At 30.7% G+C, this 19,548-nt stretch overlaps 1 protein-coding gene across 1 annotated transcript; it reads left to right on the forward strand.

Moving 5' to 3' along the window:
• Positions 1–12,379: 12,379 nt before the first annotated feature.
• On the forward strand, positions 12,380–16,411 carry LOC107429333 (auxin efflux carrier component 3). The gene is made up of 6 exons (XM_016040003.4): positions 12,380–14,103; positions 14,242–14,536; positions 14,656–14,741; positions 15,324–15,481; positions 15,588–15,664; positions 15,768–16,411. The coding sequence occupies exons 1-6, from the start codon at positions 12,816–12,818 to the stop codon at positions 15,832–15,834; spliced, it is 1,971 nt and encodes a 656-aa protein (XP_015895489.2). The 5' UTR covers positions 12,380–12,815; the 3' UTR covers positions 15,835–16,411.
• The last annotated feature ends 3,137 nt before the right edge of the window (positions 16,412–19,548 follow it).

Raw genomic sequence — 19,548 nt, forward strand, 5'->3', positions numbered from 1 at the left:
TACGTTGTACCAAATCTTCATGGATATTTGATCAAAGTGTTGGTTGATCTTTCGAAAACCCCATGCGGAAAAAGCAAATGGATTTTGACAAAATTAATTACAATTACCTAAAAGAAGCGAAAAGATTCCAATCATTAAGCCTAGAAAGGGGTTTAAATGCATGGAAGATAAAGGAGGTTAAAGTTTAAAAAAAAAAAAAAAACAAAGGATGAACTCAAAAATGGTGATTAATATTTTGTTTCTTTTCAAAAAGTTACCTTGAATTTTGGTCTTCCTTGTAGTTAATTAGACTGTACGTCCATAAATATGTTACTACTTTTAAACAACATAAGTTTCCATGGGATAATTTTATGTATAAAATATATATATATATATATATCTATACATTTTGTACTCTAATAACTTCTTTAATCAATAATTAAATTGAGAGTTTAATTAATGTGAAATTCATCACATATATTACTGCCTAATATTTATGGTACGAAAGACATTAAAGTGCTTTAAATATGATAATTTTTTTTTTTTTTATATTTTTAGATGTGGCAACGATAAGTGGCTCCTTATGCATGCATAAAGAATTTCTATATATTTATGTTGATTTTTATTATTTTTATCGGATTCAGAAGCAAATGAGAATTTCTCATTGACCATGGGGTGCATAGATCATGGATTTTCTAGTCAAATATAAAATACATTATGGGTTACGTTCTCATTAGAAAAAGGAACGAGGCAATAAGAATCAGTGGCTTCGTATCAAGAATCAGCCCAGCCCACGTTGGCCTTCTGCTGTCTACTTAGGGCCTAAAAATGCCCACCTATGAGTCCAAAAATGTAAGCCCAACTTAATAATTAACCCAATATGTATTAGAATAACCCAATTGGATGTTGTGTATGTCTACGAATTTAGGTATTTTGTTTATTTTCCACAATTGTTTTTCAAAACAAAAAAATATGCAGAATGATAGATTCAATTAATTGACATTAGCAGGGACATATTTAATTTTAACTCAGTTTTATTATTGACTATAAGAACCCAAAATCTAATAAGGAAAGCAAAAGCAAACAGAAAGTTTGTCTCACATTTTCTTTTGTAGTGGAACTTAAAATTTTCTGGGTCCTTGTTTAATCTTGCAGTTAAAATTATTCTCCAATTGAATTAGTTATTCCTGAAGTTTAGAAATTGGAGAGCTCAGATTTTGAAAATCTGGGCATGCTTTCAATTGGATAAAAGGGTGAGACAAAGTTGAGCACAATCATAAAGGCCCAGTATTGTATACACTGTTAAAAGAGCTCTAGGTTTGGGCTTTCAGTTGAGTTTTCAACAAATGTGTATTTATAAAATAATAAAAACAATAATAAAGAATTGAGACAAAAATTGCTAACACAAAATAAGGTAACATATTAAACTAGACAAAAATAAATATTTTCATTCCTATCACTAGCTAGATCAAATAAGAGATAGAAATTTATATAATATAATATCATATATATAGGGCTAGACCATAATCTTAAGTTTCTTAATAAGTTAATTAATGAAGCAAATAACTTACAAGTTCAAATGCATGCTCTTTATTTATTCTTTTTTTTTTTTTTGCGAAAGAAGAAACAGTTGTCAATTGAAAATTATATAAAATCATATTTCAATTGAATTTTCCCAGTTGAATTTCTCTTTGCTTCTGCTATATACATACACAAGGCAAAATGGTTTTAATTTATGTTTTAAAAATTAATAGTTGAATATATATGCTGGACTTCATTTTGTTGATTGAGCACCCAAAAAATGCTTGCGATTGTCCAGACTCGAGAATATGGTTTAATTTCAATTTTTCATAAAACAGCTCTAAAATCTACCATTTCTTTATAGATCATGATGGTCATAATTAATTACCCCAAAAAAAAAAAAGGGAAAAAAATCAAAATTAAGGTAATCCCAAGCATCTTTGTAGATTATGGTTTGTATATATACATATATATTGAAAGAGAAAAAAGAAAGTTAAAGAAAGAGCCAGGATCAATAACACAAAAACAAAAGTTTCTTTTCTTTTGCATTTTCTTTTTTTTTTTTTTTTCCTTAAGAAATAAAAAATTAAAATGGACCTCACAAATCTTGATGGAATTCGTCTTTGGCTAAACTACAGCTAAGAAAAGTGGAAACTCTCTTCTTCCAGAGAACCCAGAGAGAAAAAAATCTCTGATCCTGTCTCAGACAAAACACTATAACAACAACTAATTTTACTTGTGTAGGACATGCTCAAGAATATTGGCATTTTAATTTCTCATAACATATAACCCTTTATAGCATATAGTAATTAAAATGTTTTGCCTTAAATGTATAATACATACTGCAAAAACAAAAAGCAAAGACAAAAAATTATCTCCAATATTCAATATGTATATAGGAGTATATTCTGCCCAACTACTCCCCACGGGTGTTAAAGTCCAAATGATGCAGAGAGAATGCTTAATTTCCATTATTATTTTTAGAGATAAGCTAGTTGGGAAAATGGGTATTCTATGACTCTCTTCATTCTCTCCACTCCATAAAGGCAATCCTCCTTTATTGAATGTGAAGGCCATGATTTAAAACTGACATTGGTCATGATTATGGAATCTGTTTGCTCCTGACATAGTCTGATCATCTCAATTACAATTGCCACACATGTGCCCCCCATATGATCATGGAGATTTCAATGTTTTTTTTCTTTTTATTATGTTAAATTGGGAAGGAATAGAAATTAAGATAGTTATTATTATCTGAATTGAAAATTAACATTTAGGTAAAATTTAATCTTCATTGTCATTTAGCCTAAAATTGAAGTGTATAGTGTAAATTGTACTCGACCTTCTCCAAATTGATAAGAAAAGTCAGCATTTATTTCTTATCTTAGTATTTCCAAAAGATGAGTTTACAAGGAAATTAATACGAACTCCCTCCCAACCGAACACAAAGAATAAGTTGATTAAAAGCTCTTAAAAGCCACATCACATGGACCTCACACTGTTCTTGACCTTTAATCTAAATGGATATATATTTGAACATGGTCATATAAATTGATAGACAAATTGTCAGAAACTTGTCACAAAGTTATTTCTTTCCAACCTAAAATCTGTCAAAACATACACTCAACATGTCTCCAACCCCCCATTAAATATGTTCCCTTTTTATTTTTCCTCTTCATACAAAGTAGTAATACCAAAGAGATGAGATTGTTACTTAGCTGTACTTTGGAAATTGCTCCTTCTTTTTTAGAAATTTAGTGTTGGAATTTGAAAAAGAGAAAAAAATATATATATATATATATAAACAATAATATAAAAATTATTACAAAAGAAAAAAGCCAGATTTATGTTGTGGGTAATGGGTGAGGAATGAATCAAAATGAGAGTGAGAATTATATAAATATACTATTTCAAAAAGAATGTTTCCTTCACATGGTTGGCCTTGGGAAGTGAATAAACTAGGTAGCTTCATTTAGACAACCCCACGAGCACGAAATCTACATCTCGAAAAAAAAATAAAAATAAAAATTATTTTTCGATTTAAGGTTTTAAATATTTATTATTATTATTATTATTTATTTTTTGAAACGATATATTATTTTCAGTTTGTTAAGATAATCTTATTTTTAATTTGGTCACGGTCCAATTAAGATTGAGTGAACCCCTCAATATCACGTGTTGAATGGATACTGGTAGTTTAACCTTCCACATTACGATGCATGTGAACCTTGAAACTCCACCTTGATTTAATTTTTAATCAAACTTAATTACAATCTTCCACTTAAATCAGGGCCCGCCCTACCACTATTTATATAAATTCTATTTAATTTATATTTATGTTTTTGGTTAGTACTCTTTTTTTTTTTTTTTTTTAATGAATGTTTTTGGTTAGTACTCTTTTTGTTGGTAGGGATGAGCCAATTGTATACTATAATTACGGATGTTGATTTGTTTTGAAATCCTAAATATAATATATTGGGCCAATCAATGTTGACCTTGTTAGACAAAAATAAATCAATCAGGCCCAATGAAATGCAAGGCATTCCTTAACGTGAAGGTTGATTCATGCACGATTTGGGAGGAACAGACCTCAAGTGCCACGAACTACCCGTGTTGACAGGGTGTTGTTAATTAATTAATGTAACACCATCCAGAACAAATAAATTTTAAAAAAAATTAAAAATTAAAAAAATGAGGAATTGAATTTGAAATTTCATGCTACTTTCATGTTAAATCACCATACTACTTCGATGCTAAATCACCACATATCTATTTCAATAAATTTAGTTGACGAAAGAAACTGAACCATGTTAAACAACCCAAATAACAAATTCAACATAAAAACAAATTCAAATGGGGATAGCAAATATTGAATTCAAAAGCTCTTAGTCATCAAAGTTCTAAATTTTATATACCAATATTAACTCATAACTTAACATGTATTTGTTTCAAAGTTCGAACATATGAAAGATGGACCAATTAGGTTATATAATTTAACACAAAGCAAGTAAAGGTGAGCAAGGGATTTAGCAGATAACCTTACCATGCCCCATTTTCCATATACCAATTATTATCTGTATAAATCAAACGTAAATGCTGTTTGAGGATTTGGGTTTGGGTATCACAAACTTAACCACATCGTCTGGTTAAACCTCAAAAAACCACCCTCATCCGATGACCCAGCAAAAGCTATGGTCTTGCATGCATATGGTTTAAGGCGCTGAAACTCCCTTTTTTAGTACTAAAACATTGAGTGAGGTTTGAAATCGGCACTTATCCTTTTTAAAAAAAAAAGAACAGAAAAAAGAAGGAAAAAAAATCAAAAGTTGTGTTAAAAAGTTTATATATATATATATATTTCGTAGTTTTACGGTGCGGACCATCCACATGCAATACTGTGTAAGCTGTGTAGATATAGTAAAATTGATATGTTTTTTCTAAAAAGCATCGATTTTTTATACAATTTTCAAAATAGAATATTCCTATATATATATATATAATTATTATTATTTTTCCCCAGAGAGGAGAAAGTGATGCCAAGTGTGACAAATGACAATAATTACCCAGTTTAACCTATGCTTTATTAGTCTCAATTTTGCTTCTAAGTGAGTAGCTTCAGATAAATTTTGGAAGTTAAAATTACAAATTCATGGGCAAGTTAAGAGCAGCATTGTGTCCTTGGAAAGGGCAAATAGCTGGGGGGGGGGGGGGGGGGGGGGGTGGCTCTAGGGCATGGGGTGCTGTGGCAATGGTGGTGATGGTGGTGGTGGTGGTTGTGGGGAGGAGAGGCTCAAAGGGACTGACAAGCTTACCTCTTTTGACTCACACATGCCCAAAAACACTTATTACCATCTACTAACTTGCACAAAAAGAGAAGTCCCTTTGAACCACTCAAACTTGGACCATACTATGGATATTGGACCTTTCCCTTTAACTCTTATCTTTTTTTCTTTTCTTTTTTTTTTAAATTAAAACTAATAATAGTACTATGCTACTACATCAATTATTATTTTTTTCAACTTTTTGAGTTTAATGGAAGTACGAGAAGAAAAACAAAAAAAAAAAAAAAGAAACTTAAATTCACTCGACATGTGCAACATGGCTGGCCCTTACAACAACATATCAATGATTTACATATATATGTATATATATATGCTTGAGCATATACTAGTTTTTATTTCCTTCCAATTTCTTCTCTGGCTTGTAAACAGAAAAAAAAAAAAAATATATATATATATATATATATATATTCTGGATATATATCTAGAAGAGTAGTAGCTAGCTAGGCCGGCCTATGATAATAGATGCCTTGGATATGGGTCCTATGTGACAAAATAAAGTACCATGTCAGAGCTTAGATGTAAAAGGTGGAATGGGGAATGAATTGGGTTTTGGGGAATATAGTTTCTTGTAAAGAAAAAAGATGGAGAAAAGAAACTAAGTGAACTTGATGGAATAATTGGTATTGGTATTCCCATGGGTAGGATAAAGTTAATTTAGTAAGAAGTTTACGTGGCAAAATATGACATATATATTTTATAGGATTTTGCTATTAAAAAAAATGTTTGTCTATGGTCTATGGATGCTAAAAAAATTTAATTGCATATCTTCAAAAAGATATATATATATATATATATATATATACACTCAAGTGCACACATTATGGAATGGAACAAAAGCTTTTTATAGCATTACTGGTGCTTTATAAATGAAAATTTGTCTAGATAAAAAATAAAAATAAAAAACCTCATTTTCTACAATGGTAATTGCCTAATTAAGCCTATGTTAGTTTAAGATTTACCAAATATTAGAAAATTGGTTTTAAAGGTAGTTGAAAATTAAAAAGAGAATTCCGAACACTTGACATTAATTTTATAGAATGTACTAATGGAAGCAATTAAAAGATAAGTAATGGATAAAACTTGAAAGGGTCGGAGAAACTGAAAAAGGGAATTGGATATTATATGCTGGTTCCAAATGAGCAAAGAAAGGGAGTGAAGAAAGAATTTTTATGAGAAACAACAAAAGGGATAGGGGTTGCTCCTGTAATTCTAAAAAAGGTTGAAGAAATGCACGTGTGCATGTGACCCCACAAATGCTTACATGGACATTCGAATTGCCACATGTCGTTTAATTTGGGGTCCTCATGCATTTGCATTTGTGATGAGGTGCAATTGGACCCTCTCTTTGAGCCATAATTTAATACCACTTAAGTTAGTTTGAGGGATTGATGGGTTCTATGAAGTTGATGAACAAAATTTAAGGCATTTTGGCTGGGCAACCAAACAAGGTCTTGAATCAAGTATAAGGTCGCTCGAATGGATAGAATCCTAAGCTTTTGCCTTTAGTTGGCCTTTTTTTTTTTTTTTGTTTTTTCCCTCTCTTTAAGAAAAAAAAAAAAATACTACTTTAATTTTTTTTTCAAGTTATTGAGGAATTCCATGGTGGGTAAGCTTCACTGCCAAAAGGCATTACTTTTGTGTGATATGATATTGTGTTTTCAATCATGCAGGGGGCCAAAGAGACTGATTTTTTAGGTACGTGAAAGTGACTGATGGTTATTACTCAAGAGCTTCCACCTTCCATTATTCCCTTTGAATTGGATCATCCAAATCATTAGCTCCATGGTTACTCTCCCTTTGCTTTTTTCCTTCCTTTTTCTGGATTAATTTAATTTAATTTAATTTATCTTATCCCATTATTTATAATATTTCCAACTTGATTTCGTTCACATGCATGTTTTAGTCAAAATTAATTAGTCTTAATTTGCTGAAAATTAAATATAAGAAGGAAAGAATCATATCAAACGAGGATTTAGCAACATCATGAATCAAAACCCACAACTTTTTTTTATTTTTTATCCAATTTTTTGGATATAAATATGATCTTTCTCATGGAGCATCAAATTATGCTCAAAATTATAACAAATAAACTGTGAGAGTTTATTGAATTCATTATCGCTGTAAGATGTCGTTAAAAGCACAATCAAGAGCAGTCGCTGTTAAGGCAAATCACAGAGATTAATTATTACAATCAATTTTCTTCATCACAATCTTATCATTTAGCTATATTTAGTAAATGACATGATAGAAAATCGATAACTCTCTTTTAATTTGGGGAAAAAAAAAAGTTTAATTCGAAACCACAAGTAAGATAAGATTTTTGCTTCTACGCAATGTTTGAGAAATTATTTCTGTTACTGTCAATGTTGCGAAGAAGATTGGAATTGTTATTCCCCAAGGCCTAATGTGTAGAGTACTAAGTGAACAATAGTCTTTTTCAATAATCAAAAAGAGAATTCTTTAAGACTAAAAACATATGATGCATGAACATCTTGGTATAAGATCGAATTTTTTTTGAAACTTTTTCCTAACTATATGATTCCATCATGCAACTTTTTTCTTTCTGAGCTCAGTTTGACTCTCTTTTTTCTATTACATCACTATCATGGATGGGAAAACTCTTTGCCTAAGTAAGAGAGAAAATATATATAAAATGTCTAAAATTCTATTTTCAAATATTAGGAAAAAGAAAATAGAAAGAGTAGCGAAATGTGAATGGTAGGGTTGGAAGGGGAAAAGGACTCATCATTCATGGGATATATAGCTGCACTTGCAAGTGAGACCGGAGAAGGTGATGTAATAAAGGTTGGATTTTCATGTTGCATATTCCATACTTAGGTGATTGTTGTTTTTTGTGAAATAGTCGATTTGCTACTAGGCTATTCTTGAAGGGTTAGTTCAATCAGATTAATACATGGATTAGGCATGGACGAACATGATTAGAACTCAAAAATTTTACTCAAATTAACCACAAGTTCATTTTTTTTTTTTTCAAATAATATTAATAATAAACTACTCAAGTTAATCTAGATAGAGTCGTGCCATACACGAGAAAGAAAATTAATTTCAAGTTTTACCCAAAAAAATAAATAAATAAATAAAAGCGCACATGGGCAAACCTGAATTGAGGGTCGTCTTTTTAAAACATGAATTTAAATTTGTGATTTGAGGAAGCAGAAAATATTAAAACATGAACTTTATTTCATTTAAGTATGAAAAAGAAAATTAGTTAAATGTCCTTTAAAGAACCAAAGTTTTTTTTTTTTTTTTTTAATATTTAGAGAACTATTCTTCGAGTCTCTTAATTCTTACAAATGTAAGGTATAACGATTTAAGTTGGATATATCCAAGTTACCTACTTAAACATTAAATTGAAAATAATATAAACATGTCTTATACATACAGATATATCTTTCCTCAAAATTACGTATTAAAATATTAAAAAGCAAGATATTAAAAAGTGAGAAAAGACACAAACAATTTAATTTAGTTGGGTTCAATCGGCCTACATTTACAAGAAACATAAACGTATTCTGTATTCTATTTTGTATGCATAATCAAACACATCTATCAATCCCTTCAAAAAGTAAATGTAATACCAAAAAAAAAAAAAGGAAAATGTTAAGCATCCCAAATTATATATATATATATATATATATATATATAGAGAGAGAGAGAGAGAGAGATATATTTAAATATAAAAAATGTTATGGATTATGACTAATACTTAGCCAAATCGATTTCTAGTTTCTAATCATTTATTGAGTAGTCAATCCATGATTCATTTGGAAATTTTTTGAAGGACCAAAATTTCAATTAATACAACTATTCAGCTGTTTGAGGAAATAGCAGTGTTAATTTATAACAAGTAATTATGCAATTAATTGTTAAATAATTATGTTAACATTTTTTTTTTCGTTTATTATTATTATATATTTTTTGGATATTGGAATTTGGATTATTATCCGACAAAACTGAATTGTCCCACAAGGATATATTTTGTTAACAGTTAAACCATAAAATCTTCGACATAACAATTGTTCCTAATTATTGCATCTATATGTAAAATGCCTTCACATCCTGAAAAGTACAATACTAAATCATAGGAATGTAATTTATCTTCCGCATTAACTGTACAAATTAATTATCAATGTTATAAAATACAGTCAAAAATCAGATTTCCATCCCTTGTGTCCTTTTTTACATTATATACCACAAAAGCGAATTGCATATTCATATTTTGGTTTCAATTTTATTAGCATTTATCCCAGTGCGATGCATGATATATATAACAATAATAAATTATTTTAAAAATAATTTATAATAATTAATTATATTTGAAAACTTATTTAAAAGTTTTATTGTTAATAAGTGTATATAAATTTTTTTTCTTCAATATATACTATAAAAGTTTGTTAAGAATTGTAAATTTAACCTCTTTATATACTACTATTCAATTATAGAATTCAAATTCAAAAATATTTACCTATATAATTTTTTTCATCTATAAAACTTTCCTATTTAATTTTTTTCCATACGTGAAATTTAAATTCAAATTCAAATGCATTTATATAATTTAATTCAAATTCAAATGTATTTAAATAATATTTTTTATCTATAAAATTTAAATTCAAATTTAAATGTATTTTTTATTCATTGCAAATAGTTTATTTTTATATATTAAATGCTCATAATGTAATTTAATTATTTATTACTATTATTATTATTATTTATCTTATAAACATATTTTTACCTTATAAAGTAAATTATTTATGGAATTCAAATAAAAAAATATTTATCTATTTAATTTTTTCCCCCTGTAAAATTCATATTCAAATTTAAATTCAAATGTATTTATATAATTTAATTCTAATTCAAATTTATTTATCTTATATTTCTATATGTGAATTTCAAATTCAAATTCAAATGTTTTTTTTAATTCTTTGCACATAATTAATTTTTCTATGTTAAACTCTTATAATATAATATAATTATTTTATTATTATTCTTATTAGTACTATTATTATTATAACCTAATTAATAATAACTTGGATTTAAAAAGAGATACATATATACATTCCATATATATACAGTTTTACTACTATATATGTCGACTTGTATATTATGATAAAAATCAGTATTAAATTATATATAACTTATGGTGTGTAGTTAATATTACATATAATTTAATTATGACATACATTTAATATACATGGCAATATTCATTCTAGTAAATTATATATATATATATATATATATATATATATAATATTATAAATATATATTTATTATTTATTTAAATTTTAATTCAAAATAAAATTTGATTTTATATATATTTGGGTACAATCATAAAAAGTAAAAAAATTTATACGTTTTCGATCAATTATTTAATATTATAATAATAATAATAATAATAATATATTTTTGAATACAACCAATAAAGGTAAAAAATTTCATACTTTTAAATAGTTGTTCTATTTGATTCTGATTAATATTTTGATAGTTTCATAAATAATATAAAAAGAGATAATTTTTTTAACAATTATATTTTAAAAATAATATTTCATATATATTAAGGAAACAGTATATATGCAAATATATTTTATGATATATATATATATATATATAATATTACAATAATAAAAGTATATAATTTTATTCCTTCATTCCTAAAAGCAAATCTATTATATAATATATAAAAATAAATTTTATTTTACTATATTTAATATTTTTTATTTATGATATTATTTTTTTATGTCCAAATAAAAATATATTTTTATTAATTTCTATATGACAATATTTATATATGTAAAAATATTTAAAATATGTTTAATTAAGGAAACAGTAAATATACAAATACATTTTATATCATAAAAATATTACAATAATAAAAATATATATTTTTATTTCTTCATTCTTAAACCCAAATCTATTGCATATAAAAATAAAAAATATATAATACTATAAAAATATTATAATATTATAATAATAATATTTATAATAAAAGAATTAGTTTGCAATTTCGTGAGTATAATAATGTACTCTCTTTTATTGTGTTCAATATATGATTGTCGATATTTTAAAAAAAATATGTTTTTTAAAATTTATTTCAAAATAAAAAATTAATTTTATATATATTTGGATATAATTAGAAAAGGTAAAATTACAAATATAAATAAATATGATTAAAATAAAAAAAATAATTTTAAAAGATAATTAGAATGATAATATACTGACATGTAAAACTCATTCTTATTCTTTTATATATTATATAGATTCTATTAAAAATATCTAAAGTTCCAGCATAAGCTATCTAAACTTATTTACTATAGCATATAGTTTATGAAAAGATTTTATTTTATTAAAAAAAATGAAATTGAGAACCAAATTATACACAACCCAGCTTAAATAATATCATAAAAAAATAAAAAATAAAACATTACAATAATGTTTTTCTATTTCCAAAATTTTAGGATGATAAACTGTGATCTATGTAATCAATTTTGTTTTCCCGTTATCATACACAATAATTTTCTTTTTTTATTTAGGTATTTTAAATTTATAATATTTTTAAAAAATAAATAATTTACTAACTAAATCAATTTTATTTGATTATATAATTAATTAATCATATATTTTCTAACTTTTTCTATACAACTATAAAATCTTATAAAAGCGCGCATAAAAATAATTTTCCTAATAATTAAGGTCATAATTTTCCCTCAAATTCAGCAGGGGCTCCTCACGCATTTGGACTTTTTCACAATTTCAGCTTTTAATTTTTTGCAGAAAATAAAATAAAAAGCGGAAAAGAATAAAGACGTTGGACGTCATGGAGGAATATACACCACAAAGAGGTGACACGTATGCATACAAAAAAAAAATAAATAAACAATTAAAGAAGATAAGCAACCCATGTTGGGTTAAGTTAACCATATGAGGCGGTTAACATTTGGGTTAAAAAAGCCCAGCTTTGAGACTAATGCACTGGGCCTCTGGTCCCCCCACTGCCCCACCCAAAACTCCAATGACCGGCTTTTCTACTCTATCACCCACCCTCTCTCTTTCTCTCTCTTCCCCTTTCTCTTCCCTCTGTATATAAATTCTTCCCCTACTTCCAACCCCCTCGTGAAATCACTCACTCTCTCTCTCTGACTCTGATTGTTCGCTTTCTCTCTCTACAACTACTCATCAGCAAACCAGAAACCCAGACGTTGCAGCGAAAAGTTGCAGCTTCAGTTTCAGTTTCAGTTTCAGAAGTACGTACACACACACAAACATATATATATATATATATTTTATATATATATGCCTCATCATCCTTTGAGTTAGTTACCTAACGGTTTTTTTTTTCACCCTTGTACCGAATTTGGCCTTATTCTCCTATCGAATTTACATCCCAATGCCATTTACCTTGCTCAACTGCTAGATCTGAAACACAAGAGCTATTTCGAAACCCCTGAAAAAAAAAAAATGATCACTTGGAAGGACCTCTACACCGTCTTGACGGCGGTGATTCCTCTATACGTGGCTATGATCTTGGCCTACGGTTCGGTTCGCTGGTGGAAGATCTTCTCTCCCGATCAGTGTTCCGGGATAAACCGTTTCGTTGCGATTTTTGCAGTGCCTTTGCTTTCTTTCCATTTCATCTCTACCAACAATCCTTACAAAATGAACTTCCTCTTCATCGCTGCCGATACTTTGCAGAAGATCATCATGCTTGTCGTTTTGGCAATCTGGACCAACTTCACTAGGAATGGAAGCTTGGAGTGGATGATCACTATTTTCTCACTTTCTACTCTCCCAAACACTCTGGTTATGGGCATTCCTTTGTTGATTGCTATGTACAACCCCGAAGCTGGTAGTCTCATGGTTCAGGTGGTTGTGCTCCAGTGCATCATTTGGTACACTCTCCTCCTCTTCCTGTTCGAATATCGCGGTGCAAAGATGTTGATCATGGAGCAGTTTCCTGAAACCGCAGCTTCCATTGTCTCCTTTAAGGTCGATTCCGACGTCGTTTCGCTCGACGGCCGAGATTTCCTCGAAACTGACGCCGAAATCGGTGACGACGGGAAGCTTCACGTTACGGTGAGGAAATCCAACGCGTCGAGGAGGTCTTTGGGACCGTGCTCACTTCCGGCATTGACTCCCCGGCCATCGAACCTCACCGGCGCCGAGATTTACAGCTTGAGTTCTTCGAGAAACCCGACGCCGAGGGGTTCGAATTTCAACCACTCCGATTTCTACTCCATGATGGGAGTCCAAGGGTTTCCAGCCAGGCATTCGAATTTCGGCCCCGCAGACTTGTATTCCGTACAGTCTTCGAGGGGACCGACACCCAGGCCGTCGAATTTCGAAGAGAATTGTGCTCCAATGGCTCAGACCATAAACTCACCGAGGTTCGGATTCTATCCGGCGCAGACAGTACCCACATCGTACCCGGCTCCGAACCCAGAGTTCTCATCCACCGCCACTAAAACTTCGAAAAACCAACAGCAGCAACAGATTCCGGCAACGGCGCCGGCGCAGCAACCGCAACTACAGCAGCAAGTTTCAGCGGTCAGCAAAGCGAACCACGATGCTAAGGAGCTCCACATGTTCGTATGGAGCTCGAGCACTTCTCCTGTATCGGAAGGTGGAGGACTCCATGTATTCGGCGGAGCAGATTTTGGTGCTTCCGAGCAATCTGGGCGGTCCGATCAAGGTGCGAAAGAGATCAGGATGTTGGTTGCTGATCACCCCCAAAATGGAGAAAACAAAGGTAAAAAAATAAAATTCATGTCCCGGGTTTCATCTAAAATATCACCTTTTTGCTATTTGGGATTAACAAAGTACATTAGATTTTGAAATTGAAATTGTTGTTGTTGTTTTTTTTTATTTTTTATTTAATGTGTCATAGGCGTTCCTGAGAGTGAGGACTTTGGTGGGGAAGCCTTGAGCTTTGCAGGGAGGGGTGAAGGAGAGGAAGAGAGAGAAAAAGATGGACCCACTGGACTTAATAAGCTGGGGTCCAGTTCCACCGCAGAGCTGCACCCAAAGGTGGCCGGAGGTCCAGATTCAAGTGTCGGAAAACAGATGCCTCCGGCGAGTGTTATGACCCGTCTGATCTTGATCATGGTATGGCGCAAGCTCATCCGCAATCCCAACACGTATTCCAGCCTCATTGGCCTTGTTTGGTCTCTCGTCGCTTACAGGTTTTTGCCCCCAGTATCCAAATTTATACCAAAAATCCAAAAACTAAAATCATTAATGCACCCTCTATTCCCATTTTGCAATGTATATTCATTTTATTTTTTTTCTTTTGCCTTTGTAGGTGGCATGTGACGATGCCGAAAATAATAGAGAAATCAATCTCAATTCTGTCAGATGCTGGCCTTGGAATGGCTATGTTCAGTTTAGGTAAGAAAAAATTAAAACCTCCTGTAATGCTGCTTCACTTTAATTCCTACTTCAATAATTGAGTTCCTAATATCTAAATGGGAAAAGGGCTATTAAGCAACTTGTTAGATACAAATTTTTGTAGATAGTAATTTTATTAGCCTGCGGCAACAAGGACTGGGTTTTAAAAGACAAGAAAAAGAAAGGTAGTAGCCGTGGCACAATTTAGATCATGGGTATCGAGTAGCGCAAGTAGGTTGGCTGTGATGTTTACCTTTGTCGTAGCATGGGTTATGGCTAATACACAACTCATAGCCATCCATTTGGTTTTTCTAACCTTTGTTGGTGACAAAGTGATAGAAGTTCTAATCTTGGACTTATAATTTGGGATTGACCACCCGACATGTGGGGTCCGACCCCAACGTCGCTTGCGGTCCAGGGTCGGTGTGCATTGGTTATGATAGATACAATTATGGTCCAAATTAGTGACTTGGTAGTTGATAGGATTGAGAATAATATGAAGAAAAAAAGGCTTTCAATGTGCAATTTCTTTGGAAAGTCATATTGATGTTTGATTATTTATTTATTTATTTCATTAATTAGGTCTCTTTATGGCTCTTCAACCCAAGATAATTGCTTGTGGGAATTCGGTGGCCGCTTTTGCTATGGCCGTGAGGTTCCTTACCGGTCCAGCTGTAATGGCTGCGGCCTCTATTGCTGTCGGCTTGCGCGGTACCCTTCTCCATATCGCCATTGTTCAGGTATATATATTACTTAAATTTGTCATTAAAAATAAATGGACTCAACTTTTGTCATTGTCTTACTTTTTTTAGATGCTAACATTGAAAGCTACTTTGTTAAATATAGGCTGCACTTCCACAAGGAATTGTTCCTTTTGTGTTTGCAAAAGAGTACAATGTTCATCCAGCCATTCTAAGCACTGGGTGAGTAAAACTTCCCCAAGTTCCAACTATTAATTATTACTGCCCCTTTTAATGATTTGTATAGGAAACTGAAATTCGCCTTTGGATTTGCTAAAAATTGCAGGGTTATATTTGGGATGTTGATTGCGTTACCAATTACTCTTGTCTACTATATAGTTCTGGGATTGTAAATTTTTCCACAAGTACGTAGGTGAGATACAAAGCAGAATGAAGAGGCCTTTTTTTTTTTTTTTTTTTTTACCACCACTGAATGTATGTCACACTTTGGAGTATGAAGCACATCCAATTAAGTTCCTAGTATCATGAGGATTTTCCGGCAGAGATGAAGATCAGAGATAGAAGAATTCGCCAAAGATTGGTTCCAAAATTTTTGGAGCTTAGATATTTGACTTTAATGGAAGGCAAAAAAAAAAAAAAAGGGAAAAAAAAAAAAAGCCTTGTTATAAGGATCATGCTCCCTTCGAAAGGCCAAGGATTGTTTAATTTTTCTTAAGCAGCACAAAGGGAAGCAACCTAAGCCTGTGTAGTCTAATAAGAGAGAAAAGGGGGAGACAGAGAAGAGAAAAACAAGGGGAGTTAAAGGATTTGGTAAAGGTGGTCAATGATATATCTAATTGATTCTCTTCATTTTGGTTAGAAAAATGTAGTTTAGAATTTTGTTTTTCAAAAATTCCTCCTCTTACTATGAGAAATATGTGGCACAAGCTGTTGGTGAATTGAAGAAAAAGAAAAGAATATTATTTTTTACATTTTTTTTTTTTTTGGTTTTTTTTGTTTAATTTAACTTCCTTTTGTTGCTAACGTTGGGTTTGATTTGTCCGTGGATCTAGCAATTATTTGCGCTTGTCGTTTTCCTTTGGTTTTTTGTAATTTTGCTTAAGATTTGATGATTATCTTAAAAAGGGGTCGTTTAGTCATTCACCTTTTGTTAATACAAAGCGGATTGTAATTTGTCATCAAGATAAAGACATGTTGCTCTTAAAAACTTTCACGCAAAGGGAAAAAAAGCAATTTGTAGATAGAAGTTGGGTGAGAGAATAACAAAGGCATTTTTGAAAGCACATTGTCTTTCTAATAAATTTCTTCTTTTCTTTTCTTTTTTTAAATTTTTTGTTTTTGTACTTTTCCATAATGCCCTTTAGGGATGGAGGGAGGTTTCTTTTGTGGGAGCCAAGAGGAAGAAAATAAAATGTGGGATAAGAAAAAGTGGAAAGTAGCTAGAGTCAAAAGGCAATTAGCTTGGCTTAGCTTAAACTTCTTTCGTTTCTTTAGCTTTTTAGCTTTAAGCTTTTCGCTTTTGATGCGCCCACAATCCGACCCTACCATAGAGAAGAGTTGGTAAGTCTAACTTAGGCGTGATGGGCTACTTAGCAATTCAACTTTTTCACATGGAAAATGATAGCACCATTTTACGATCCCATTCACTCTAATCACCACAGAACAAGGACATTTCTTCTCAAAAAGTTTTTGTAGGCCAACCGAAAAAACCCATCAAACATGTACATATATACAAGGGTTTATATAATTGAACCTTGGGAAATATTTTATATATTTTTGAAAGCATTGGAATGGGAAAGGTTGAGATATTGTTTGGTTTTGCATTATTGAAACAGTGTATAAGGTTAGAAAAATAATTAACAAGCTAACAAAGTGTTTAATTAAGAATCTTGTTAGTAATTTCCATCATTTAAGGATGTGATTTATCATTTGGGGCACATAATCAAATCAAAAAAAAAAAATTAAATTTGGGTGTTTTAAGGGTTGACGTCAATGTTTTATTCATCATTTAGAAATCTAACACGTGTAACTGCATTTTGGAATCAAATTTCTCAGTGTTTTTTTATTTTTTTATCAGATAATTCAAAAAGCTCAGTTTAGATGGTCAAAAATTAATAATCTGGTCAAAAAGCTCAATTTAGATGGTCAAACATTAATAATCTGGTGAACCTAGCTAGCTATAAAATGTCACATTTGAGTAGGTTTGGCAAAGCATTCCACGACTATTAGCACCATTGTCACAAAACTTCCTCCTCCGGTCTTGAATTGATTCCCTATTAGTTCCTACCTAGCTTCTCCTATAGAGCCACATGTCTAGCCCACGTGCTACATTATGACATTAAATACCCACTTTTTCAAAAAGAAATTTCTTAGTCAACACGAAAAATAAAAATCCTTCACAATTATTATCAAATCAATGTATGAAAATAAATTTTAATTTGCTCTAAAAATTTCAACAGAGAGTATGACAAATTTTGAATTTATTTTTTTATTACATCCAAAAACCTAATTTTATTAGCCAGCCCAAGACCTTGAATTAGAAAGAGTGTAGTATCAGAAGGGAACACACGCAGAGCACAGTAATTTTGGGTTTTTCGGAAGAAAGAATCAAGAAAAGACCCTTTTTTTCTTTTCCCAATACTCAGAGAGAAATTAAGAAAAAAAGAAATTGAATTATAGTTTTACAAAGTTGTCCCTCCTAAAGTGCCAAAAACAAAAGGGAAATGGGAGAGCATATTTTAGGGGATTGAGATGGAGGGGAGGGTAAAAAAGTAAATAAGAGGAAATACAGAGGACAAAGCATTAAATTGAGCAAGACCAACATGCTCCGGAAGAAAGCGACGGGTCAGTGAGAAATACGACACTGAGTCGCCCCTAAACGCTACGAAATCACATGGGACTGTTGTGGGAATACTACAAAGCGTTTCAGCCCCCACGTGTGCTTAGCCTCATTTCCTATGCTAATGCTATCGCCACCCCAACTTACATAATTATTAAATACACCCAATTTTTTTTATTTTATTTTTTTCTCTTTTATGTTTTTAATTAATTAGGAGAAAAATTTTAATTTTCTGGTGGGACCGGTGTCTAATCAGACGGATCATGGATGGATGAGATGTACTCGTGGCAAACTAGCAATTTTCCTTTCTTTTGACTGAAAAATTAAACCTCAATTTGAGTTGGCTTGGCGTATAAAAAATACTTATAATGGTATTATTATTATTATTATTATATATAGTGGAAATCATTATCCGAACATATACTAATCGCAATACAAATGAAACTTGAGTCAATTTTATTTTTCTTATGTCAACTTGAGTTGAATTGGTATAATATAATGTTATATTCTCTATGAATACTATATTTTATAAGATAAATTTTTAAATTTATTATATTTCCAATAAGAAGGTTCGAACTTTTACACAAAAAAAAAAGAAAAAAAAGAAAAAAAAAAGTGTGCCTCTATATGAGTGTTTCAAAGACATATTTAAAAATTATACACGAAGACGTGTATGTTAATATGTTTATTATTTCCTTATGTCATATTCAACACCACCGGTGTACTTAACATAGTTTATCAAAAACTAGTTTGGATATCAAGTAATGTGATATGCAGTAGTTGATACTTGATTAAACTATGCTTTTAATTGGTTATTGGACAAGGGATTACTATATATATTAGTTTCAGTTTGAAAGTGATATAATGAATAAACTTGTAGTTTTAAGTTTAAAAAAAGATCAATTATTTGATTACATTCCTTGGTCAAATTAACAAGTTTTTTATTTGAACTAATTAATTTGATTCGTATAACACAATTTGTGAGATGAAAATTTGATTAAAAAAGGGAAAAATAAATGAATTCGATATTCTTTAAAAAGCCCCCTTAGTTTATATACAACAGATCTTTTTTTTTTTTTCTTTTTTGCAGTAAGTTCAGAGACTACCCATTTTGATTTCTGAGTAATTAATCAAGGATTCAAATTATTAACTACTTTGGAAACCATGTTGGCCCGTCCTCGTGGACTTGAGGACAGCAATGCCACTCTGAATCTACGGAGGCTGCTGACCATGGACGATCTTTTAGTGTCCGTGAAACATTCGATCA

Source organism: Ziziphus jujuba, chromosome 12, assembly GCF_031755915.1.
Source record: "Ziziphus jujuba cultivar Dongzao chromosome 12, ASM3175591v1".
In the NCBI taxonomy this organism is placed as follows: Eukaryota; Viridiplantae; Streptophyta; class Magnoliopsida; order Rosales; family Rhamnaceae; genus Ziziphus; species Ziziphus jujuba.

Coding starts and splice junctions, on each gene's coding strand:
- LOC107429333 (XM_016040003.4), top strand. CDS start 12,816: ATGATCACTTGGAAGGACCTCTACACCGTCTTGACGGCGGTGATTCCT. Junction 14,742..15,323: donor AATGGCTATGTTCAGTTTAG/GTAAGAAAAAAT, acceptor TTCATTAATTAG/GTCTCTTTATGGCTCTTCAA. Junction 15,665..15,767: donor CCAGCCATTCTAAGCACTGG/GTGAGTAAAACT, acceptor TAAAAATTGCAG/GGTTATATTTGGGATGTTGA.